Source organism: Anopheles funestus, chromosome 3RL, assembly GCF_943734845.2.
Source record: "Anopheles funestus chromosome 3RL, idAnoFuneDA-416_04, whole genome shotgun sequence".
Classification (NCBI taxonomy): Eukaryota; Metazoa; Arthropoda; class Insecta; order Diptera; family Culicidae; genus Anopheles; species Anopheles funestus.
Genome location: NC_064599.1, coordinates 15,679,761 through 15,704,524, shown reverse-complemented (window position 1 = coordinate 15,704,524; position 24,764 = coordinate 15,679,761). Strand labels below are relative to the sequence as shown.

The 24,764-nt window shown below is 42.5% G+C and overlaps 2 protein-coding genes and 1 long non-coding RNA gene across 3 annotated transcripts; 1 reads left to right on the top strand and 2 right to left on the bottom strand.

Moving 5' to 3' along the window:
• Nucleotides 1-317: 317 nt before the first annotated feature.
• On the bottom strand, nt 318-10,505 carry LOC125768561 (ubiquitin carboxyl-terminal hydrolase 47). Its single transcript, XM_049436391.1, has 15 exons — nt 9,664-10,505; nt 7,310-7,514; nt 6,159-6,266; nt 5,064-6,067; nt 4,686-4,983; nt 4,387-4,608; nt 4,133-4,300; nt 3,763-4,041; nt 3,546-3,653; nt 3,122-3,473; nt 2,436-3,045; nt 2,006-2,342; nt 1,776-1,905; nt 1,496-1,691; nt 318-1,417 (listed from the first exon to the last, which is right to left on the bottom strand). Exons 2-15 carry the CDS (start codon nt 7,496-7,498, stop codon nt 1,267-1,269), a joined length of 4,152 nt encoding a protein of 1,383 aa, XP_049292348.1. The 5' UTR covers nt 7,499-7,514; nt 9,664-10,505; the 3' UTR covers nt 318-1,266.
• A 7,931-nt stretch (nt 10,506-18,436) lies between these two features.
• On the top strand, nt 18,437-21,706 carry LOC125768573 (dnaJ protein homolog 1-like). Its single transcript, XM_049436426.1, has one exon. The coding sequence runs from the start codon at nt 18,806-18,808 to the stop codon at nt 19,844-19,846; it is 1,041 nt and encodes a 346-aa protein (XP_049292383.1). The 5' UTR covers nt 18,437-18,805; the 3' UTR covers nt 19,847-21,706.
• A 16-nt stretch (nt 21,707-21,722) lies between these two features.
• Nucleotides 21,723-22,414, bottom strand: LOC125768577 (uncharacterized). Its single transcript, XR_007418922.1, has 2 exons — nt 22,038-22,414; nt 21,723-21,967 (listed from the first exon to the last, which is right to left on the bottom strand). It is a non-coding gene; the product is annotated as an uncharacterized LOC125768577 (long non-coding RNA).
• Between the last annotated feature and the right edge of the window lie 2,350 nt (nt 22,415-24,764).

Here is a 24,764-nt window from a genome sequence, read left to right as displayed (position 1 = left end):
TGAAGATCATTTGGTCTAAACAATCGCACCTACAAACTGAATTCGCACTCTTTTGTGAATAAAGAAACATTTAACACATTCAATGAAAAACAAGAACTTGATTGCTTATAAGTTGTCCGAAATTGCTCATGGTTGAATAAAGCCGCCCATACACATCTTCTCAGTGTGATTACTTTCCAACGCCATTATCGACAACGTTCATGATATCTAAAAAATAATGAACTTTCATTCTTTTTTAAATATCAAGAGAGAAACTGATTACATCTATCAGTACATTCGGATATTTATGCTTAATGCATATTAATCATTTACCTCCGTACTTTATTTACTTACTTTTTTATTTTCTTCTTTGTTTCTTTTTTAATCTGTTTTCTTTCATTGCGCAAAGCTGAGGTCGTTTCGTTATCGTACGACACACCGTTCAGCTTAGTACCTCCCGGCACCCAAGCATAATAATACGATCATATTCTTTAGCATTTATCTAAGGTATGTTATCTTCCGTTCAGCGCCCGCCCCTTCTTCTTTCGGAGCAGCGAAAGCATAAAGCGTTCAAGTGTCACAAGTTCTTTTCCAGCTTTGCAGGTCGCAACTGTACATACATGTTAAGCAGTAGCGAACGAAACACACAAAAAAACAAGCTTCGCTTCAATACCATTAAATTGCTGCAACAACAAACAAAAAAGGATCAATTGTGAAAAAGATGTTAATGTTTGATGTTTTACTTACAAAGCGGCATATAACAAACATATCAAAATCATACCGTTAAGCTAACTTTATACCAAAAAAAAAAACAGTACACTATAGAAAAACGCCACCGTCACTCGGGTTCTAACGTAAGGGCCATCCTTGCATTTTCCCTCCATTGACATAATAAGTAATAATAAATGTTCTTCCTGCTGGCAGCCTCCGTTTCGTGTTAGAGACAGGGAGAGGACTGATCGAAACAATCAAAATTAAACGCTCTCCCCTATAACTAAGCTGTATTTGCTTGCGACGAAATCACACATCCGCCGCCGGAAGCTGTGTACTAAAAGATAAATAAACATAACTGACGGTAATACGACATGAATCCGGATGCGCTGCTGTCGAGATCGGCTAATGATGAATGCGTGCGAGTAAGAAACAACATACACCCTTCGTGTGCCTTGTTCCGTTGCCACCTGTTTTCATCCCACCCTTTTGCTAATGCAGCTGTTCTCGGCTTGAAGGACAGATTTTCTTTCTCTTGCTAACAACAACTTCCCCATCGTCCGAAGGTGATGATGATCAGTCGTCGGCCTTCTTGGGTGAAGCATCCAGATAGATTTTGAGCGCACGTTCCTTGCGGGGTGAGTAAGTCGAGCTGGTTCTGCCGTCCTTCTTCGTCAGTTCTTTGCGCTCTTCCGGTGTTAGTTCCTTCAGTGGTTCTGTGCTATCGCTGTAAATTGTAATAAAACATGCCATTATAATTTCTAGCTAGTTTTATGTAGGTTCAAGTATTAGTTAATGTTCCTACCGGTAGTAGAGTAGCGTGCCGATGCAGTAAATCTGACAGTCATCTGCATTCTGCGGCGTTGACACCCATTGCAAACCGTTCTGTATGTTCAGTACACTGTCACGGTGCAGACTCGTCTGTGCTATCTTCACATATTCAACGTTTTCCTCAGCGATACCGCTGATACGGGCCAAATGTTTCGTCAGCTCTAATTTGTCTGCGAATGAGTAAAATGAGCACATATTAATTATTCTTATGTCTTGCAATGAATACATATTTAGCTGTTGAAATGTTAACTAACCGGTAAATAAAATTTCCTGGAATTTGCCTAGTTTCATTTCCGATGGATACCATCTTCTCACCAACAGTACCACATCATTGATATCGATCGGTGTGAGGCTGGCGAGATCATCAACTTCTTGCAAAAATACCTAACAAAGAAAAGTAAAATGAAATCAAGAATCATGAATAATTACTTTGTAACGATCTGATGTCCATTTCCCGTGGTGTTTCCTCCAACATCTTACTTACATCAACGTTCGTTGGCATGCTAATGTCTCTACCGATACGTTCGTCATCCTTGTACACTGCCGATAGATACTTGATGCCTTTACGGCGCAATCGACAGTTGTTTGAGTGCAGGTGGGCATACTTTTTAGCCGCTTCGCCAAGCGTTGTGGGCAGGTTTGCGAGTATGTCGGCCTTTATCTGGCCTACCAGATCGCCATTCTTGACAATCGTGCTGCAAAGGAACACGGTGTTGTCCATCTCTTCCGTCATCTCGTTTACGTTAATGTAACTCACGTTCAGCTTGTACTCGCCTTTGCGCAACACACGACCCAACTCGATAGCAAGACGATCATCATCTCTGAAAACAAGAAAAGATACATCCAGAGTTGTTAGCAAACAAAACTTTAGCCACCAGTAAACCGTGTTTGTCGATTGCCACCTCTCCACTTACTTGTAATCCAGTTCTTTTAGCAAGTTGGCACTGTCGTTCGTTGGACAGAGAACATCCGAGGAAAATACTTTGAAGTAATCCATGGATATTTGCAGGTGTGACTGCAGCCGGTACTTCAAGTAAGCGTTACACGACCGTTTGTCGATCAGCACCTGTAACAGCTTCTGGCTGTCGGTGCTGTGGCTGCGCGTGCTATCATCCGCAGAGCTGTTGCCGTTTGTGTTGAAACCATTGTCGCTGCTGCTCGACGTACACAACGGTTTCACCTTAAAGTAGTACTCCTGCGCTCGGCACTCCTGCAACATTTCCGCCAGCTTTGCATCCTCATCTTCCTCCTCATCGTCATCCTTGAAACCGTTGGTGGTCGAGTTGGTACTGCTCTTGACACCGTTGCTCATTACTCCGTTGCTGCCGTTGGTCAAATGCAAATCTCCATTCAGCTTAATGTGGACAAAGTCATCTTCGACCAGCGTACGGTCATTATCACTCAGGCTGCTGTCCTCGCTGTTGCTGTCTCCGGTGCCCGTGCCGGCCATCGGGTAGTCGGTTCCAGCGATCGTAGCCAGGGTCTCTTTGGATAGGCGCGGAATGGAGAGGCTTTCAAGCGTATCTACGAAACATACCGAAGCAAAAAGCGGATGTTTATTTACCATGTCGGATTACTATGCGCACACACTTTATCATACCTGGCTCCATGTTCGGCAACAAAATGTACAGCGACACCAGATGATCCAAGCGCTGCATAAACTGCCGGAACCGGGCACAGTATTGTTCTGGGTCATCTACCGTAGGCTGTGGTGCCGTCGTCACAAACACCTTGCAATATTCGATGAAATGTTCGTCCTCCAGCGTTGCGTCGTCGTTCTGCAGCAGCTTCGCACTGTCCTTGTGTACCGTCATGCCGATAAGTATCGTTTTCGGATTAAGCTTTAGCTTCCGCGCGATCACAGCCCTGTATTGTGCTACCGTTTGTGATAGATTGACTCGTATCGACAGTGGACCCTCCACGTCACGGGCATTGACGTCCACTTTGTACACCTGTGGGTGGTGGGAAAAGGAGGTTAAAAACGCATTCCGAGACATCCCCCCTCCGTTGCCTTAGTACCGTACCTTAGTCATGACACCGTGCACTAAATATTCCTCAAACGTTTCGCCCTCCTCCCGGACCTCCAACAGTAGTGCATCGCAGCGTTTTAGCATTCTCATAACCTCATCAATCTACGATAAAAACACACATTTTTTTACATGTAATTAAACTCCAACACGATGAGCTCCTAAATGTTGAAACAATGAAACTTTTCCTCTCAGCATGCATTCACATACGTACCGATTTATCCTCGTGCCCTTCGAAGCTACGCTCGATAGTGTGCGCATTGGTATCGTAGCCTACCAAGCGGCAACGTTCCACCGGCACCGTACCCTTCAGATGAAGCACTCGAATGGCTTCCTGTACTGTCTCCGCTAGTGTAGAGCTGGTAAACACCGCCATCCGCTGCCCTTTCATGGCACGTGTCCGTGGATATGCATATGCTACCGTAATTCGGGTCATGTCTAGATGATCGCGACTATGATTACCTTCATTGGCTCGAATTTTCATCACCAAGCGCTGTAATTACAATGGGATGAACGTTAGCAAATTATCAGCATTTTTAAACTCTTCCACGTTTTCTCTCTCCCTTTCTCTCTTGAAACATTACCTTAATATGCTCGGGAAATTGTTCCTCCGAAATCGGTAGCGCATTCTTCTCACTATCGATTTGGCGATACATTAACATGTAGGCATTAGTGCTGGACGTGTATGCACCGGTGTACGACGTTTTGAACGAACCACCTCCGTACGATTTGTGAATGTCCTCTTGTGTTATCTATTTAATGATCGAAAACGAGAAAAGGAAACACTTATAACGTATTGCATAAGCTACAAAAAAAAAAACAACAAAACACTCCATACCGGTGAAACAGTTTGATCATTAAACGACAACCAACGACCGCTCTTGAAGTCCTTGATGTACGCATAATAATGGCCACCGGAAGCGCTGCCAGCGTGTATCATGATGGCAAACAGTTCATATTTGTATGGGCCGGGTGCATTGAAGCTGCTGTTCATCGGGGACGATTTGCTGTGACTGTCGCCATTGGTTGTCAAATCCATATCGATACCTTCATCGTCATCCTGTGCCGATAGATTTAAACCGTGTGCTTAATTTCCATCCAATGTACACCACTCCCACAACTTAGGTGCAGCCCTACCTGTGCCATAAACTGATCATTCGGTGTGGTAGTCGTTGATGAGACGGATGTACCACCGTTCTGGAACGAATCTTCCTCAAGCGCCGAACCACTGTCCGTAGTGCTGCATTCGTCCGATTTCATAAAGTTTTCTGCCGTCTCCATCATCATTGGACCGTTACCATTAACGGCACCATTGGTGGATGATGATTCAGCTGCGGCAGCAGCGGCTGCAGCTGCAATCGTGCTGGTCGTCAGCTTGTAATCGGACGTAGAGCTAACGAAGTGGTTCAAATTCAACAGCTCAGGAAACGTTACTCTGGAAGGAGAAAAGATTCGTAAAGTGGTAATTTTATTCTTCAATTATTCGGCATTTGTTTACCAAGAGCAAAAACTCACTTATCGTTCAGTTTGATTCGATGAAACGATTGGTAATCGAAATCGAACCGCTTCAGATGCAATGTCAAGATGTACGGGAACTTGGTAAATTTCAACCCTTTGTGCGCGTCGCATTTCTTGTTGCACGTATCGCAAAAGTACTGATTACTTTCGTTCAAAATTTCTGGCTTCACAAAACCTTGCAACGCATCCTCGACACACTCGTTCGCAACGGTACTTCCGAACGGACGGACCGGTAACGGTATGTCCAGAAATTTATCCTCCCGCTGCTTCTCCGTATTACACTCCAAACATTTGACATAATCGATCATGTGTCCCTGATACAGCCGATTGATCAGGTCCGCCTGCTCGGTACGCTTGAACTTGTGCTCGAGCGCATCGAACATTACGCGGCAAAGTTCCTGAATGTCGTGCTGCTGCCAACCTTCGGCCGAATCCCAACCGAAGCTACGCGTCAGATCGGTCGTCTCAACGGCCGACTTTGGGGACGTTTGCAAATTAACGAACAGCTTTTGCAGCTGGTAGGGAATTGACTTTGCTTCATCCTCACCGTCAAACTCCCAGTTGTACAGTGCGTTACGAAACTCGGGCGTCATGTACAGCCCCTGTAGCAAACTGTTCAGATAGCAGGTCATTGCCTGATTTACGAGACCGCGGAAATGTGGCGTCCGCTCACTCTCTCCATCGCCACCAATTCTTCTTCCCCGTCCCGCTACGCCGGTTCCTCCTCCACCGCCTTCACCACCACCACCACCACCACCATCACCGTGATGGAAACCGTTGCTGATGATGCTGCCCCCGCTCATGCTGTTAACCGGTGGTGCACAGATCGCTGGTAAACTGTTGCTCTTGGCAGAATGGATTTCGAGGTCGTTGTTAAAGCGCCGCAACATGGGCGGTTGAATTTCCGGCGGATCGGGGATGTTGTAGTTTCCGGAATCTACCGGACTAGCTGATGCACCAAGCGCTAGATCATCATCGGAGTACATATCCTCTACTGGCAACTGGAAAATAAAAGAAGAATTTAGTTTCCAAAACAACATTGCAATATCTCCCGCGAGGAATAACTCTCCAGACATGGATAAATTCACTTACCAAATATGGTGGATTAGTAATACGCGGAACAATGAGAAGGTTGTTCACGGTACCAAACTTTATACCGACATCCGAAAGTTTCTCCTGTTGCCGTTCGTGTAAGGGAACCTTAAAAACAAAACCAAAAAAAAACAGACATGAGCAAATCCATTTAAAAGTACACAGTACAACTTTATGCAACAAGTGCTAAGTATTAGTATATCAATTCAGTCCAAGCGAAACATTCATATCACAGTTACATACAGCTCGCGTAAAGACTGTGGGTAAAGCAAATTGTTCAAACATCCATAAATCATCTTCATCCCGGGTTGCGAACAGCGTATCACATTCCTCTACGCCCCAAAAATAACTTTGGCCTCGTGTTAACGAAATTGTTGTCAACACTCAAGAAATCAAGAAGCAATACATGACAGACCAGTACCATTTAGATAGGTGGAAAAAATGACAAATTTTATCAACCTCCATGTTGTGACGAAAATTTTCCTTTTTTTTTTGTTTTCGTTTAACTTAAAAAAAGGATATTAAAATACATTCTGGCGCTTAAAACGACGCAACTCTTCAGTGGCACGTACAGCAATAATGTATATTAATGTGGAAGAAAGGTTATTGTCCTATTTTATGTTATGTTACAGTAAGTTGTTATGATGTCACAATGCGTAAATGGATTCGAAAACCGATAATGATACCGTGTATAACTATTTCTAATACATTTGTCGACATCTACTGATAATGGAGCGATACGAAAGGAAACAATCGGTATGAAGTATGAATGAAGTTCTTCTACCACTAAGTAGAGGGAAGTACTGTACGATTATGTCCGACTCTAAGGTCAACCGCACTCTAAACAAAATCAGTTATGTTTACAAACATTTACGAATGAAGTGCAGCACACGAAAGGGAAAGGAAATCTAATCCCGCACCGTTCGCATTGGTTCTCTATTGATTGGAAGCAATAACGTAATTCGTACTTGACATTGCCACTCATCGTATCATTGCATAACAAAACCATGCTCATGTAATAGATAAGGATAATCATTAGAAACAATAAATCAGACGCAATTTCGATTGTTAGCAAAAAAAAACGTAAACATCTCCCTAAAACAATTCAATATGAAGGTTTTAAAACATTACGCGTGGGAATCCGTTCTTACCTGATCGTCTGTTTCGGTACCGATTAGATTGAGCTCGAAGTCACTGTAGGCCGTTTGTAGCCTTACATCCTCGTACAGCGTGGCGACGGTATAGTGCGGACGGACGGTTACGGAAAAGCGTTTCTGTACTGCGTCTGGCCGGACGTCTCTGATGGTGCAGAGCGTTTGGTCGTCCTTGGCGCATACCATGTTATTTTCGGTGTGCCTAAAACCCGCAAGTAAGCGTGTGGTCGTCGTTTCGGTGCGTGCCGTGGTTTTGTTTTCGTTTGCATCGGTTGGAGTGCGGTTCCGAATCATTCGAGAGGGGTGGGGTTTTGATGATGAGACCGGTACGATTCGATACAATCATCGATTTGCGTAGAGTTGCAAAATGGTGAGCAAAAAACATGAAATAAAAAGAAAGTAAAACGACAAAGTATTATTAAGAAGGTAATTAATAGAATAAACGAACAGTTTAGATTAAATGTTTTGGTGTTTTCCATTTGTAACATAATTTACTATTATTGACTTAAAGCTTAGTCAACAAACACGTAAATTATTACTTCCTAAATCATTAAAAGATCAAATATTTGTTTATATTTTGTAACATTTTGTAAGCGCTTTTCTTATCACCATGAACACTAGCAAAATATCTAATAAAATAAACATTAAACTAAACCACTGTGTTCACGTGTTGACCGCACGTGATTTTGTCAATTCCAGGTCAAATCCAACAAACTCACTTGCAGGGATTCTTGATTCCACTGCACCTCATGCACACTTCCCACGGCAAAGTTTTGGCTATTAATTGACACCAAAAACAGTACAAAAACAGTTTGAACTTTTGAACCATCAAAAACACGTACAGTCAATGTGTTACAACTTTGTGTACGAAAAAAAAAAATCATGTTTCCCATCGTGTTTGTCCCCAACACGCTAAAACACTAGCATTTGCATTGGCGTTACAAGATTTAGCCCATGAACCAAATAACAAACAACCGCGCCCCCTGGTTCTCTTCATTCCACTCTGGGGTTTTGCATCCTCTCTAGAGCGTTCGACCATCATTTGACCCTACAGACACACACACAGTGAAAACCCCAATCCGGGCCCCACCGGAAAGGCAAAGGAAAACCTCCTCCCATCCACTCCTTTTTCTATCCACAATGTGTATGTGGCACGCTGTCCGCTGGGTTTGTGTGTGTAAGTGCTTTAGGAAAAACTGTGTCCAACCTTCCCTCATTTCCCTCACAAGTCAGGAAAGAAACACACAAAAAAAACGCGCCACGATTTATAAGCGCCGTGCAAAGGAAAAACATTCAAAGATTCGCGACGCCAAAAAGTTAAGAGTAAAGTGCAAAAAGGAGTGAAAAGAAACAGAAAAAAAAATCTTGCAGGCCTAACAAACTGGGGTGATCGGCGTTGTGTGTAAGGAGAACGTGAATTTTAAAAATAAAAACACCCGAACAAAAACACATTCACGCGGTCACTGTTGATAGAGGTGGAGGACAACGCAAACACATACGTGGGGATGGGGCGGTGGAAAAGTGGACGGAAAAGGAGCAAATTAAATAACAATACATGTGTATATGCGTGTGTGTGGTACGGTTTATAGACAATAATTTGATTTTTCTGAATTTTCTTTTACTAACAAATGGAATTTTCCCATTTTTTCTTTCAATTTTCCTCTATCACACAAACATAGAATTTAGTTACAATGTTACACACAATTTGATACACTATTTTGTAAAGGTTTCAATTCCTTTTTTACAAAGAAAAGAAATACAAGTTCCCAACAACAAAAAGAAAATGCAAACCCTTATCAATAAAAGAAACACAAAAGGAATTACAATGCTTATCACACACCACACAGCCGATCACAAGGAAGATACAGTAAAAACTCGTACACAAAATGGATTACAATCATTCCGTTTCGTTTGTTTTCTTATTATCGTTACCACTGATTTACGACTATGAAAAACTGTGGGAAAATTAAGGAATGTTGTGAGGCGTTTTCCCGACAAACAAAAGCATTTTCCCACCCTCCGCGGGGTAGGATCACTTTCACATTTTTTTTATTAATAATTTAGCTTTCGGTTCGAGAATTCAGACGTGAAAGAGGACAAATGAGAAGATGCAAATATACAATTAATAACATTAAATTTTACAAATTAATATTGACTAAATAAAATAATCCTCAGAAACGATCAAATGTATTTCATTGGGGAATAATAAATATTTTTTTGTGCAAATTAAATGTACTTCCAAAAATCTTTAAATGTTGATACACCTATGCATCGTTAGAGAGCATTTCATTAAAATAGAATTATTCGGAGCTCGCAATCTTCGAATGGAAACATTAAACTAATATACACACCGAACACATGTTGACGGCCGGCTGGATGAGGTCGTGTGCCACCACAACCGACCCCACTCGTACCCACACACACACTTCCTCCCCTAAATACGCGGGGTTAGGGAAATTCTTGATCGAGAAGACTTCTTATAGCCAGTAAAAGGCGAAGTTGACGTAATATCCGTTCCGATGGAACGGATGAAGCAACTATGAAGGGACTATCTTTTCTGTCCCTTTCGTCCCTAATGCAGTGTGTGTATGTGTTTCGAAGGAAAATTTAGTGAAAAATCTATTTGACACGCGACTAATGCGCCACAACACACAATAAGTTCTCACGGGGAAAAATACGTTTTTCTTCTTTCCTTTCAGTAGGGTCAAGACAACTGTCGAAGGCTTTCACCAATTTGTCGCAATGTCTATAATGTGTGTCCTAAGCATTTCTTTTATTATTCATTCCAAGATGTTTCGGTATTGCGTGTCACATTTTGGCCTCCTCTCAAATAATACGCTGGATTTAGATCACCGCACGTAAAGCACATACACAAACAAAAGCCGATTTTCCGTGTCAAATTTCCATACGAGTTTTTCCTCCCAAACGCTAGCGAAAAAAATGTGGAGGAATTAAAGTTAGAATTTCAAATCACAACTACACACACACACACACTGTGTGCGGACGCAATTTTCGCGTAGGTGTTTTTTTGCATTTTCGATCGCACCTCACAATCGAGTGGAAAAGAGAAAGTAATCTATACACACACCACACCGCACAGGGGATTTAGAAGAAAATGAAAGAAAAACACAAAACCGGCCGAACGATGGAGAGATGGTTTCGCGCGCGCCAGCATCCGATCGGAAACTGGTCCCGTAGTAATCCGGAGGGTTAAGCCAAACTTCCCAAAAATCGAGTGTGTTTTAGGGTTGTGCGTGGTCTACGATCAGAACACCGACCTCAGGACACTCTCATCGACTCGGATTTGTATGATCGCTGTACTTTCTCTCTCGGCAAAAATGCGGGGATGGTTGATATTTCTGTGGGGGATGATGATAATTCTGCGGTATTTAAACACGACGAGACTATGCCAAAAAATCTCACCCCGTCCGATCGGCAAATTGAGAGTGAGAAGGCATACAATCGCTTGTGGAGACGATCGCACCCGATCGCAACATGGCAGTGCAGTGCATCGGTGATGATCATCGAGGCTGGATAATCTCATCAACTCACCCCAAAGGTGTATTTCAAACCTGTGTGAGATTACACACCATCCCACGAGAGGATCGCGTACTTGGAAGCTGGGTTTTCAAGAATTTTGATACATCTTCGTGATTTTTTCCTCTGGCAGTGGTGTGCCGGTTCTCACCAAACACGATCGTCGATAGCTTCTATCGTGATGCGCAGGTCAGACGATGGTCACGGCGAGTGCATCCGCACACAATCTCGTTGCGAGCTGAGCATACTTGCAAAAAAACATTCACTTTCGCAGCGTCGTGTTTTGCTCTCAGGAGCTCCCTAGTGCTGTGGCGAGTTGGAGGAAAAAGCATTCACACGTGAAGGAGTTTTTCTCACCAAAATGCTCGTCCCAAACCCCCAAAAACACTCGCAAACGAAGAAACCGGGCGCATATTCTGGGTTACTATTTTTAGGTACGATATCACGGATGAGAAGAATACTAGTGCGAGTGTGTGGTTCGGACACAGCCGGTGCACGATTACAGTGAAAATGTAAGAATTTATCAGCCCAATAATGTCTGACGATCGATATGCGCGGGGAGGGATGTTTATTAAATTGTTCCATAAAGGGGTAAGGGCAACGGGGATAAGTTGGGAACTGCAATGAATACAATCCACCGACAGTATATACAAAACACTTACAAAAGAAAGTAACAAAAATAAGTGTGAAAAGACGCAAACAATACTGATGTTGGGTGCATTGAGCGATGAGTCGGACATTGAAATATGCACCAAAAAGATATGCAAGACGTTTTACGAGTTTTGTAATTGTAAACAGCAGAACTCTTAATGGACTTTTTACTGATCTAAAGGACCATCATGGTGAGTACATGTTTTAATTATTCGATAACAACAAGATAGTTTGAGGATAAATTGTACGACATATAGATGTTTGAGCCCTGAGGTTTGATGACCACCTCAGGAAGGTGTAGAAAGCGGAATTCCTTGAAAAAGGACTATCCATCTTAATGCGAGATATCTTAATCCCATTCCCAAAACAGCCAAATGGTAAGAGTGATAAAAATAGATTAAGTGGCAGAGCCAAATAAGATAAGAAATCAAGTTTTTGGACAGGTGTGAATTGCGTGATAAACAACACAAAACCATCCCCTTTCTTTGGGGATCATATCTCACTCGAAGAACCTCGGCTATTTAGAAGATTTCTTATCAATTATCACATTAATTAAGATTTCTTAAAATTTATTTAGTTTTGGAATTAATATCTGACGTCCGTCTATCAGTCGCTTCAGTATCTGATATACTCTTGTTAATTTTCCTCCCAAAAATTCCACCAGAATAAAACCCTTTTCAAGGGTGTATTCTTATTCAAGACACCGGTCTAAAATGTGGGCCAAAATTATTGAATGAAATGTAACCCGGCCAGAACACCCACGTGTCTGTAACGAACATTCATTCTCGATCGTTAATGAGATCGTGTAACAACGGCAGCAGCAGCAGCTACAAGAAAATGACTAACAATCAGAGAAAACTTATTCATTAGAACGATCTTAGACATCTTATTCACCGATCACGTTGCTCCACAAGGCATAGTGCAGTATTAGGCGCGGCTGTTCCTGTCCTTTCCTAATGCAGTTGAGATGTATGCGCATGCCTTCCCACTAACCGCTCACACACAAACACACATGGGGACCACCAACTCGCGCCTTCGAGTAGTCTTGCCTTCTCCGCAATGTCTAATGCGAAACGCGTGTACAGTAGCAGAAAAGGAAATACTTAAGCGTAAGGGAGTGTAAACCCTCGTCCATGATCGTCTCCAAAAACGGGAACACACACGCACACACACGCACATGGTTGCTGGGCATGTGTTTATGTGGCTGAAAGTTTGTGCGTGTGACAGTCTCTCTCTCTTTTTGCCGGGAACTATATTTAGTTCCCGGTTGATCCACTTGCGCCATATGCTGTTGTTTTGTTCCAATTGCAATGTTGTGTCCATGTCTTTTTTTTTTTTGCTGTTGCAAGTGAAATATCTTCTCCCTTTCCGTCGTAACCCGGGGGTGAGGGGATGAGTGTCTCGTGTGCCAATGATTCACCGCTGAACGATCGAACGAACGGAACGGAAGGCACAAAATAAGAAAAAAGCAACAATGTTTTACGTCATAAAGTGCTACCCCTTGCGGAAGAACGAAAAAAAGCCAACCTGCTGCAATCTCACTAAGAAAATGAATTAAAAAAACACCTACACACTGAACGGTGCTGCGTGTTTCGTAATCACGGATAGATTAGGCCGCACTTTCGGTCAATTAGAACGCAACACTGCCCAGGTTGTGGAGTGAAAGAGCTGTTGCACCAACCACTATCCGAACACACTCAAGTCAGCGAATAATGCGATGGGTTACGAATCGTATCCGCAAATCGAATCGACACACGTACGATTTGTCACATATACACTAAATGATCATGCAAACACCACTGATAACAGGACCGTAAGGCCTTCTTCGTCCACCTCCACTAGGATCATCTCCGGCGTGAATCGGTAGAACGTTGCCACACACGACCGTAACGCACTCGTGGCAGGAATGCGACCGACTAGACCGAGAGCAGGAGACAAACTTCGACAGGAGACATTCTATCGTGAGTGCGTTTGCCCCAAAAAAAAGTCTCCCCCCAGGAAGGATGAACAGACGACATGACATTTGCGTGTTAAAACGTTACTACCGCTGGTTAACGCCCATCATTGCCCATTACCGCGTGTGCGTAATGTGGCAGTAACGAAACGCAACTTTAATGGGATGTCTTACGGATCCGCGTACGGCACGACAGAGACCGGTTGTCACACAGACCGTCAGTACTTCAGTTCGCGTAATCCTGTCTCGTTGGTAGCGGGCCCATGATGCGTCTTGTATGTGCGCGTATTTTTTGGATGAGGATATTTTTAACATACGACACGATAGCACCGAACGCACCGAGCGGCTCATTGGTGACAAGAAGCAGGAAGAACTTTGCCGGCAACATTGCCCGCGGTTTAATAGCGGTCGGTGGTCGCGACGATGACAAAAATTGCCTGCCGTCCCAAAAGGAAGCTTGCCGAAGATATTACTCCGCAATATGTTTTTTGGTAGAGGCAAAAACAGCGAAAAAGTGTACCTTTTTCATTGATCGGTCACGCGGACAGTGTTCGCATGTTTTGCTGCGCGGTGTTAATGCAATTTCGCTCTCGTTTGAAACCTTCTGAATGTTTACTTGTACTCACACTAGGGGGGTGGAAATGTAATCTTTCGAGCTGTTTCGAGCGAATGTTTACCATGGTGCGCAAAAGTTGCAGTCCTTGAAAGATGAAGGAAGTGGGTTGTGTAACCAATATCGAACTGTTTGATTTTTAATGAAATTTTTACTATTTTCGTGGTGAAAGAATATTATTTTAAGGAACAGTAACACCTGTTCGGGTTTTTGTGAAACAATCGGCAAATGATACTACCGTTAGACACTGTTTTTCGCAAGATTTACACCTGCAATCATTTTTTCCATTATTGCTGACATTTGAACTGTAATCTTGGTTGGGAAGCTGTACATAATTTCCTCCCGATTCTATGCGTCCGTTTCTTCGCGATGTCAAAGATCAGTCAAACGATAGGGGGTAATGCAAATACCTTTCTCGTCGCTTCACATTATCACGTTTGGCCTACGTTGCTTAAGAGGGGGTTTGGTCAAACCATTATCAATACAATAGGAAAACAAAAAGAACCGATGCCTTCACGGGTAAAGGGCGATACATTGTGTGTGGGGAAGAAAAGAAAACAAACTTGCACAGCTCGCGTTTCGTGCGCACATTCCCCGTATTGCACGCGTATTGTTCAGGCCCGGCAGCCCGGTTTGACCGATAAGAGCAAACGGTTCCATCGGTTCATGTTTCAATCGTATGGCAGCAATACCATTGGTTGCAATTTCACGGCCAGCTTCTAATAAATTCTTGATGCTGCGAAGAAAGCCTGCCACGTACAGGTTACGTTCTTTTGTTCTATGCTTTGTCTGTTTGCTGGTGCGTTATAAGCTTTCCCCGCGAAGGTGATGCTCCGTTTAAATACTTCTGGAGTGTTTTTTTCTTATGTTTGTTACTTGACTTATGTCTCTTCTGCATTTGCATTTTTGTGTATTCTGAACGGTTCCCCTAATGCCAGTTGTCCTAAAATGAAACAAAAAGAATAGTAATACAAATTGAAAGTGCAACGTCATGGAATGGACGAGAGCGAAACAAACAAACCGAAGTAACAAACCCCAACTTGATCAAGTATGCATCCGTATTACGAAAAAGCTTATCATTATGCAAGCGCACTGGTGGTACCGCTTTCTTCCCATTGGCTGCAACCGGGTATCAACATCGGTCAACGTTCTAGGGCCGGTGGTCTTGGTCTTGCTTCTCTTGACGTTGAGGGTGATGGAATTCCTGCACCCAACCGTAGAATGATTTTGTTTTGGCCGTAATTACGCGTCTTCCAGGACGTTCCGGAGGGTGAATTGACGCATGTAGGGACAATTTTGGTGATCAAAACATCCGTTTGGAGGGTAAAATTATGCAATCTTACGTATGCGCCCAACTACCGTATTTTGGCCGTGATACAACAACTAGGATAATGTGAAGTAGTATTTTTGTTAGTAATTCTTTGTCGCGTTAATCACATCGGATAGAGGTTTTATCTAGCGCTGAGACAAGGTGGAATTTATCTTTTTTACTATCATTTGTTACACGTCATGTGCCCACCACGGAATATGTCGCACCTACGTCCACTCGTTTTAGTTGATATGAATTTTAATCACAGTAGGAGCAAATATTTCCATTGACGGGAGAAAAAAACATCAATGGCGTAGTAGGCACAACATTTTTACAACCGTATAAACACAATTTACACTAAAGAGAGTTTCCCGAAATTGTTGTGAAAAGCGCACTGCGGCGAACGGTGTTTCGTTCTTTTCCGCTCATTGCCTCACCCTCGCCTGTCACAATGAAGCAGCCCTGGCCCTGTGTATTCCCCTGTCTGCATTCCATCAGACTGCTGCTCCAGGCAGATCGCGTAGGAGCGAAAGCGGTTTCGCCTTCTCCCTGCGAACTGATTGCTTGGACTGCATCAAAAGAAAAATGGCTCTTTGCAGGTAAAGGGTACGTAATGCAGCAGTGCAAAATATAGCGCAAATCGAGCAAGTCGGCAGCGGTTGAACGGGCACACACGGCTGGCGTATTGTACGGCGTACAAACGTTTGCGTTTGCCGTACTTATAGGAAGTTTCTCCAGTCTGATTTTCTCCCAAGTCCGGAACGGCAAAATGTATTTTTCCCCCCTGATGAAGACACACTTAAAACTATGGTTTCATAGGTACAGCCTCTCTAACAGGGCGGCTTGCTGTTTGATAGCCATCTTTACTCGAAGTAACTCACTTGTGTTTTTTCCCAATGGCTCGTTTGCTTTTCGCTGTCAGGCAAAAAAAATCTTTAATCACGCACAATTATGGTTTCGGAATGGAAATCGAACGTTGATAACAACTTCACTTTTTGTATGCACCACCATACACGGACCGATATTCGTAAAACTGCAGCCGAAAGGCGGGGTAAGTAGCAACACCCCCAAAAAAACACCTCTGGTTCGACGGGGTGTTGCTGCCGAAAATCGGTTTACAGAATCAGCAAAAGGGCTTTAGGTAGGCACCAGAAACAACACACTTACACAAACACACACGTACGCTATACACAGTCTGCAATTAGCAGACGACACAACAAATTATCCCGCAAAAAAAAGATGAAACTCCACTGAAATACACCGCTGCCTTTACGCACAACTATTGCCGTCTGTGGAACGCGCCGAGTTATGTTGCCGGGGGACGATTGTACTATTTTGTTGGCGAGAAAATTTAGCTCCACCGTGCAGCGAATATGTTCGATTGTTTCGTCGTCGTATTCGGACGAGCCCAAAGAAGAGGAAAAAATCTCGTCAAATGAACAGTGGGCGACCGCACAATTGGAGGCCACCCAAAATATCTAGTGACATTTCTTGGGTGGCAATTTAATTAAAATATGTTTGTTTAAAAAAGGAGTTGGAAAAAACTGGGAAATTTATTTGCAAACGATCAGATGTGTTGTGCTACATGCAGAGCATAAAAGCCTAGATTTTATAAATAGAAGTTTTGAAATTATGTGCAGTTTTATGTTTACCCGACCACTGTGATGCGACAAACGGAATGCAGTTGACAGTTCTTTGGCGGTATTTTTATCAGACCGCGTATACACATATACAGCTTTTACTATATTATATTTAAAAAGCATATAAATATTTCCTCAAATGTTATCTGAATATGAGTAAATATATTATTTTCAACAAACGTTTTTGTCAACATGTTGAAATTGCAACGTGTCTGACTACCTTTTCAAAGGTTGATTTTCTGGCACCACTGCCATATTTAGAAATAGGACGTTAAAAGACGTTTAGGCGGCCATGTTCCGGGGAACGATCACGCCTAAAATGTTTTTAGAAAGCAGAAATTAAAATAATGTAAACAACGAATCTAGCTTATTCTTTTCTCAAACCAAAAACAACATGCCAGAGTATAAAATGGGGCCTTAAATTGGTTCTTTCTAGCCTCTAGCGTTAGAAATACTTCCACTCCTGAGGTCCGTGGTCCGTGTGCAAAACTTTGACCTGTGACCTTGACTTCCCTCCAATTGTCGATGCTTGTTTCTGATAGTTTTTGATAGAAGATTGAAGTCCTTTTTCTCCTTTTGCAGCGATGCCTTCGAGAGGTCTTTCGCATTTCTGGTTTTTTTTGACTTTATCTAGCCTTGATTTTATTTTAATTTATATCACACATTAAACGTCATGTGTGCTTTGAATCGTTTATTCGTTAGATTTTTTTCTTTTTTTCTCGGTTAGAACGGCCTGGCCGTATCAAGACTTATTTTACCACGCAGCAGGATAGTCAGTCCATGCTACGGGGGGACGGTCCGGATGGGATTTGAACCCGGTACTGCCGTGTGGACGGGCGCCGTTTTTCACAGGGCCGCCCCTGAGAGAATTTTTTCGTTTCCGTTTGATATCATATAACTGTATAAAACCCCATAGAAAAAGTAGAAAAGAACGAATAGCATTGACCACAGGTCACCTAGCGAAACAAAATGCACTTAAAACCCTATTCTCATACCTACCACAAGTACAACGAAAATGTCATGCCGGCCATTTCTGGCTTACGAGACTTATTTTACCACGGAGCTGGATAGTCAGTCCTTTCTATGGGGACACGGTCCGGGTGGGATTTGATCCCCAGTCCTTCCGTGTGGGCCGGCGCCGTTTATCACATACATTACCGGGCCCGCCCCACCAAGAATATTATATATACAATAGATTAAGCTCTGCTGTTCTTATTTATAATAAATATTGGAGAATTTCACAAATAAAAAATACCAACCGTATTTACGGGCCTCATTCTCGAATAAAATTTCTCGAATCGTACAGTAGAGTCTGCACGTTAAGTTTGACAAGTCGGCTAATGTTGACGTTTGCCGTTGAAGTTTCTGGGCTGTTCTAGTTTGGCTTCGAGAAGCATCTAGAAAAAATGTTTTCATATAAAGCTTCCGTCAGCGGTCGCAGGCGCAGGTAATGAAAGTCGAGCAAGCAACAGAGAAACAATTGTTTGTTGTGCCAGAAGAAAAGCAATGATACGGTTATTCTGCGACGATTTTTTAACTGCAACGTAGCCAGCTAGTGTAAAAAGAAAGCAATCTGTGTATCGAGTGAAATTCGTTGTGCAAGACTTTGTTTTTATTTGTGATAGACGAACTGTCCGTGTAAAGAAATTCCACTGCAAAAGCTAACGGTATATGCTGTGGTTGAGAAGAACGTAGAACGTTCTGGAACATATCGACCGCGTATTACGATAGTGCGCAAGAACACCGTTAAGTAACAGTAAAAGAAGCAACAGCCACAAGTACAGCCAAAATGGGAAAAGATTTCTACAAAATTCTCGGTGTTTCGAAGAGTGCCAGCGATGACGAGATCAAGAAGGCGTACCGCAAGCTTGCCCTGAAATATCATCCGGACAAGAACAAATCACCGCAGGCAGAGGAACGCTTCAAGGAGGTAGCCGAAGCGTACGAGGTTTTGTCGGATAAGAAAAAGCGCGACATCTACGACCAGTACGGTGAGGAGGGCCTGAAGGGTGGCGCCGGTGGTATGCCTGGCGGAGGTCAAGGTGGACAGTTCCAATACAACTTCCACGGTGATCCGCGTGCCACGTTCGCACAGTTTTTCGGCACAAGCGACCCATTCAGCGTATTCTTCGGCACTGATGGTGGTGCCAACATATTTCACCAGGAGATGGATGGCGATCCGTTCGGGTTCGATGGGCGAGCCAGCGTTGGTGGTTTCCCCGGTGGTGCCTTCCGTTCACAGTCGTTTAACATGCACGGATCGCCGCAGCGCAAGCAGAAACTGCAAGACCCACCGATCGAGCATGATTTGTACGTTTCGCTAGAGGACGTCAATGCGGGATGCCAAAAGAAGATGAAGATTTCCAAGATGGTTATGGGCCAGGATGGATCGGCACGGAAGGAAGAGAAGATCCTAAGCATCAACGTGAAACCGGGCTGGAAGGCGGGCACAAAGATCACATTCCCGCGCGAAGGTGACCAGATTCCTGGCAAGGTTCCGGCCGACATTGTGTTCATCATACGCGACAAACCACATTCGCACTTCAAGCGCGAGGGCAGTGACATCAAGTACACGGCGAAGGTATCGCTACGGGAGGCACTGTGCGGTACGGTAGTGAGTGTGCCTACGTTAAGCGGCGAAACATTGACCATCACGACGATTGGAGAAGTCATAAAGCCCCACACAGTGAAGCGTCTGCAGCATCGGGGGTTACCCTTCCCGAAAGAACCGAGCCGGAAAGGTGATCTGGTAGTAGGCTTTGACATCCTTTTCCCCGACCAGGTGCCCGCCAGCACGAGAGAAATCCTCACGGATCTGTTCCCGATGTAAAAAGAGGGCGGGGGTGGAAAAAAGAAAGCAGCAACACAACGACGACGGTTGAAATCACGGTGTGCTGCGCACCGCTCGGTGTTACCCGATGATCCAACCTCATCCAAAACGCTTGATGCATCAACATCGTTCTCGAACGTTCCATCGCCCCAAAAAAAAGTCGGTCGCGCTTCGGGAGGAAAGTGTGACGGGTGAGGTTTTCAATGTCGAAGCCAACGAAAGATTAAAAACCAACAACAACAGGTGTAGTAAACGCAGACACTCGGATGCATTCGACCATCCCGCACAAGAAGAAGAAAAAAAGCGGTGCGCACATCCAGAGATCGAAGGAGCGAAGGTTCTAGTAGCATCAAGACCTTCATTGTTAGTGCCCGTTGGTAATGTCTACGTGACAAACCGTGCGTGATACAGAAAATAAAGCAACTGGTCGTCGTCGTCATCGAATGGTTGTGGAGAATAATGCGGACGGATGTTAAAATGGTCCGCCAAGCTGGAAATGCACCACAGTTGATGAGTGAGGAATCGTCTCGATCAATCTCTGGTCCCTTCCTCTTGCCCAAACATCATCCCTGTCCTCTACTGCGTCGTTAAAGATACGCTGCAACGGAACTGATGTGCCAAGTGTATCACTTAACGGCTGTGTAGATGTATATGTGCGTGTGTGTGTGCGGAAAGGGGGAAGTGTATTTTGGCGCCCTCTATTGGCATACCATAGCAACCGTAGTGAGACAGGCGAGCATTTTAGCAGAAGCGAAGATTCTAGAAGGAAAGGTGCGCACGTCGCGTGGTACTGTTTAAATAGCTCATCATCATCTCGTCCGCAATTTTTGGTGTTTGACTGCGTATACTGTGTAGGGAACACAATTGTTTAGATTCCAAAGAGAGGGAAAACTACATGGGGGGTAGTGAAACAAAAAAAAATGACTGGCAGCGTAGGCCATGAAAAAGGTGTGCGAACGTCGTCGGGTAGGCAACCACCCGCACGCAACTCTATGTAGTATGAAGAGCAGAAGAGGGAAAGCTAGCTGGAAAATATGTACCTTTTTTTTGTTTTTGATAATTTCTCAAATCAGTGCAGCTGATCGCTGGACGAAAAGGGGAAGAAATGTGTCGCAAACATTGTGTATATAGGGCAGTAAAGTGTGGGGGCTATTTTAAGGGAGGGAAAACGATTTATTTAAGAAGCTCTGTTTAGTGGATGTTTCGAGAATAGGAGGAAACTATACAATTTATGATTTATTCATATTAGCAAAATGAACCCCAGATCATTACTTCGTCACATTTTAAAACACACAACATCGCCACCACCATGCGAGGGCCAAACAGAATTATGCGGTGTTTGGAATGTGTTCCGGAATATTGGAAAACTTACTATTGCTCCCCCTTTTCAGAAAGACTGAAGGAATGAAGTACGTGAGAAGAAATAATGGTATTAAACATTGAAAGGTCTACAGTGAAGGGAGGGGGAAGGGGGGAGGGGGAACCTAGTAGAAATATTAATTAGACGAAGAACAAAGAAACTCCACCGGAATGCAGCCTCCATCACCCTTAATGTCCCAAATAACAACGGAGCCGGGTGGTGTGTGATTGTGTGTGAAAGCGATAGGCGAATATGCGAATGATTGTTAAAGGATTATTACTATTATTCGGTACGTTCTAGTACATACAAAATGGCAGAGAAACGATTCCCTTCTCCGGGTTGCCCTTTAATCAGCCACATCCCTCTTATAAAGCTGTGTAAAATTTCATGATATGATTTATTATTTTAACTCAAATTGAGATCGATTATAACGTTGTTAAGCTTACTATTTTAGTTCTAATAAATCACTCGAAAGCTTAAAATTATGATAAAACTCTGAATCTTCGTGTTTTGGTTTGATTATTAACTAAATATTGAAAGAAATGTTGACAACAAAACTGTAGATTAGCTCCGCTTATGGTTGGAAGAAAAGCACCACAACATCGATGACTGCGATTGCCCGTCTCGACAATGTGTTTTGGGACGTGGCAAGCATCATGGTCAACTGTTCCGTGGCATTTAATTATGCACTTTTTTTCTTCTACAAATAAAATCACCAAAATAGCTCATTCGATGTTACTGTAATTCCTTTATGACAGCGACTGTTGGAAGGAATAGGAATGATTTGAGTATTTTTACTTTTTCTACAAGAAAGAGTATTAAAATAAGTACTGTTTTGGGAAGGAAAGGCGCGGCGCATAATCGAGAAAAAAACACACAATCGATTACGCCATCAGGTGGCATTTTATATGATAGTGGTGGAACATAATAGTTCGCTGCTTGGCCATGTGTGTTGTGAGTGTGGAACACACCCGGATCACGTTGTTCGGGAAGGCTCGATTGCATTTAGTGTGCGGTTTGTAGCGAGTGGGGGATATATGAAATGGAGGTGGAGGAGGAAGGAGGAACACGCGTCATAAAGGCACGTGCCGTCACCGGGTGCTCCATTCGGATCACAACTGCTTGTCTTGGTTCGCGGTCATGCTAATTCACTGTTTCCCTAGAAGGCTACTGTGCTAGACGCATGGAACGTTCTATAGGTGAAAGTAGACCTTACAGATATCGTAGTCTCTGTTCCAGTTCTTTGGTTCTTTGGATAATTTCCATATCAAAGCGGCTAGTCAAATCTATTTATAGACACAAACAACTGATAGCAATCGTAACATTCGATAACGGACCATGAAAATACATTTTTCCTTATCTTGAAACCTTGTTCATTTGCAAAATAATTTAATTTAATCTATTCTAACATCAGTCTGCCTTTAACGCTACACAATAATAACTTAAAATTAAATACAAAAACAAACGTACATAGTAACTAGGTATTACGAGAAGCAAACAAAAAAAAAACTTCGAGAAATTAATTCAGGAAGTAAAAATAAAGAATTTTAAGATGAAAAATTAGAATGTTAAATACGGGATTTCGATAAGAAATAAGGCCAAAAAGATAGTAAAAGTTGTGGAACTTTCTGAAGCAGGATGGTAAAGGATCACGGCGACAAAGGAAATAAAGGCGCGTAAAAGCGCATTCATGAGAGAAGACCAGAAGCATCACCAGAGGAGGTAAGATGTCCACCAATGAAACATGCGTGACTAATCCGATGATGAAAACTTAGTGAGTAACTTAGTGACTTACTAACAACCAACTGCAGCTGCGATCTTTAAAGAACGAGGTAAAAGATAAGAAGATCCCAAGGGTTCTATTAGATTTTAGTAGCACTTCTTTAAGCTGTAGCTTAAAGTTCAGATGAGTGTGAAGATCACACATAGACGATAAACGAGAGAGGAGATAAATAAGATGCATTTTTTCATCTTTGACTCAACTATTGTATAATTTCTATTAGCAGACAACACATTTCAAAACTAAATGTCTAAAAAAGCGTATTTCAGTGTTGTTTAAAGTAATAGTTCCAACAAATCTTATTTTTATGAGCCGCAGTGTAGGTAACACAGTGTACGAGTAATACCAAATCTCGGTCACGTTTTTTTCATAAAACAAAGTTAACTGATTAAGAATTTTATGCTCTTATGTAAAAAAATTGCCTGAATGCAGCAGGGACGGAATTAAAACCCCAATTTGGTGTTTTTGATTATGTTTTCACCATTTATTCTGCAAAAAATAAATAAGAAATAATATTGGCCAACTGTCAGTTTAAAAAGACAGCATTCACCCTTGAATAGTGATTGTAATGCGCATTGCATTCATCGAGGCGTAAAAGAAAAATGTTCTTCCGTATTACAGTTAGAACAAATTGGATTTTGAAAATAGGTATTAAAACGCTTGTTAGTCTAGCGTATTTTCATTGGATTTTTAGAAAAATTTTGATACTATTTCACGGTTCTTTTAATTCATTGACCATTTTATAATTCGCATGAGAACTTTGGGAGTCAATGGGAGAACTTTGTGTAATCTAATACGAAAAATATGCTAGGTAAAAAGCCAGCCAATAGCAGAATAAAGTTTCTTTCGAACTATAAACCGCACATTGAAGAGAGCGTAAAAAAAAATCATTCTGTTGGAGATGCTGCATTGTCCTGTGGGTCTTAGTCCCACTTCTTCACAGATGGTCATGGGGTCTGTTATCATAAAATCGTCAAACAATCACACTAAATTCAGTACAGATTCACATTACACTCCCAGCCGTTATTCCTTCAACTTGTCCGGCAATACACCTGTGCTGGTTCCTAGAGTTTTCAGTAAAAAAAATATATTGCTACTTCTTAATAAAACTTCATAGAGATACTTCATCCATCATAGAGGTCCTCAACCGATCAATGCCCAACACTACATCTGTATGAAATGGTAAAAAACTTTATTGACCTAACAGAATCAACCGATTTTTGTGCTTAGTCGAATAGGTTCAGAAATTGAATGAATACCATTAATAAATACATTATGTTACCATCTGCAGAGTTAAAGCCAGTTAAATGTAGTCTCCAAGATGGTTTTATGCTGTTAATGTCTACACGATCCATTTTCTTACCTTTTTTTATTAAGAAACCCTTACCGATAGTTTCTAATTTCTCAGCACAGAACAAGACATCTCCACTGTTCACAATCTCCACCATCCAACTTTTGAATGAAATAATGTTATTTTTAAATTTTCGTATTTAGTTATCCTTTGTTTTGTTTTCTCATGTTTTCGCTTTATTTTTTCTAAACTCAAAATTTTTAGTTTGTAGATCATTTCGTGTTTTCTGTCGTCGATTTGCTTTTTTTTCCTGCTACACCGCAATGCGCGCGCTTTTCTCTCACTCTTTGCACTGTTAGTCGCAGAGCACGATCATTCAATTACATTGCATAATTGCTAAAAGTCTAAAATCAAATGTATATAAATTGAAACAGAACAAAACAGATGACAGAACACAGGATACGACCGTTTGTTAATGATTTTTTGT

Bases quoted from the DNA above. Each gene is read 5' to 3' on its own strand.
- LOC125768561 (XM_049436391.1), bottom strand. From the start codon at position 7,498: ATGGTATGCGCCAAGGACGACCAAACGCTCTGCACCATCAGAGACGTC. The intron at 3,474-3,545 runs GTACGGTACTAA...CACCACCCACAG, and splicing joins TGCACGGTGTCATGACTAAG to GTGTACAAAGTGGACGTCAA. The intron at 1,906-2,005 runs GTAAGTAAGATG...TTTCTTTGTTAG, and splicing joins GCATGCCAACGAACGTTGAT to GTATTTTTGCAAGAAGTTGA.
- LOC125768573 (XM_049436426.1), top strand. From the start codon at position 18,806: ATGGGAAAAGATTTCTACAAAATTCTCGGTGTTTCGAAGAGTGCCAGC.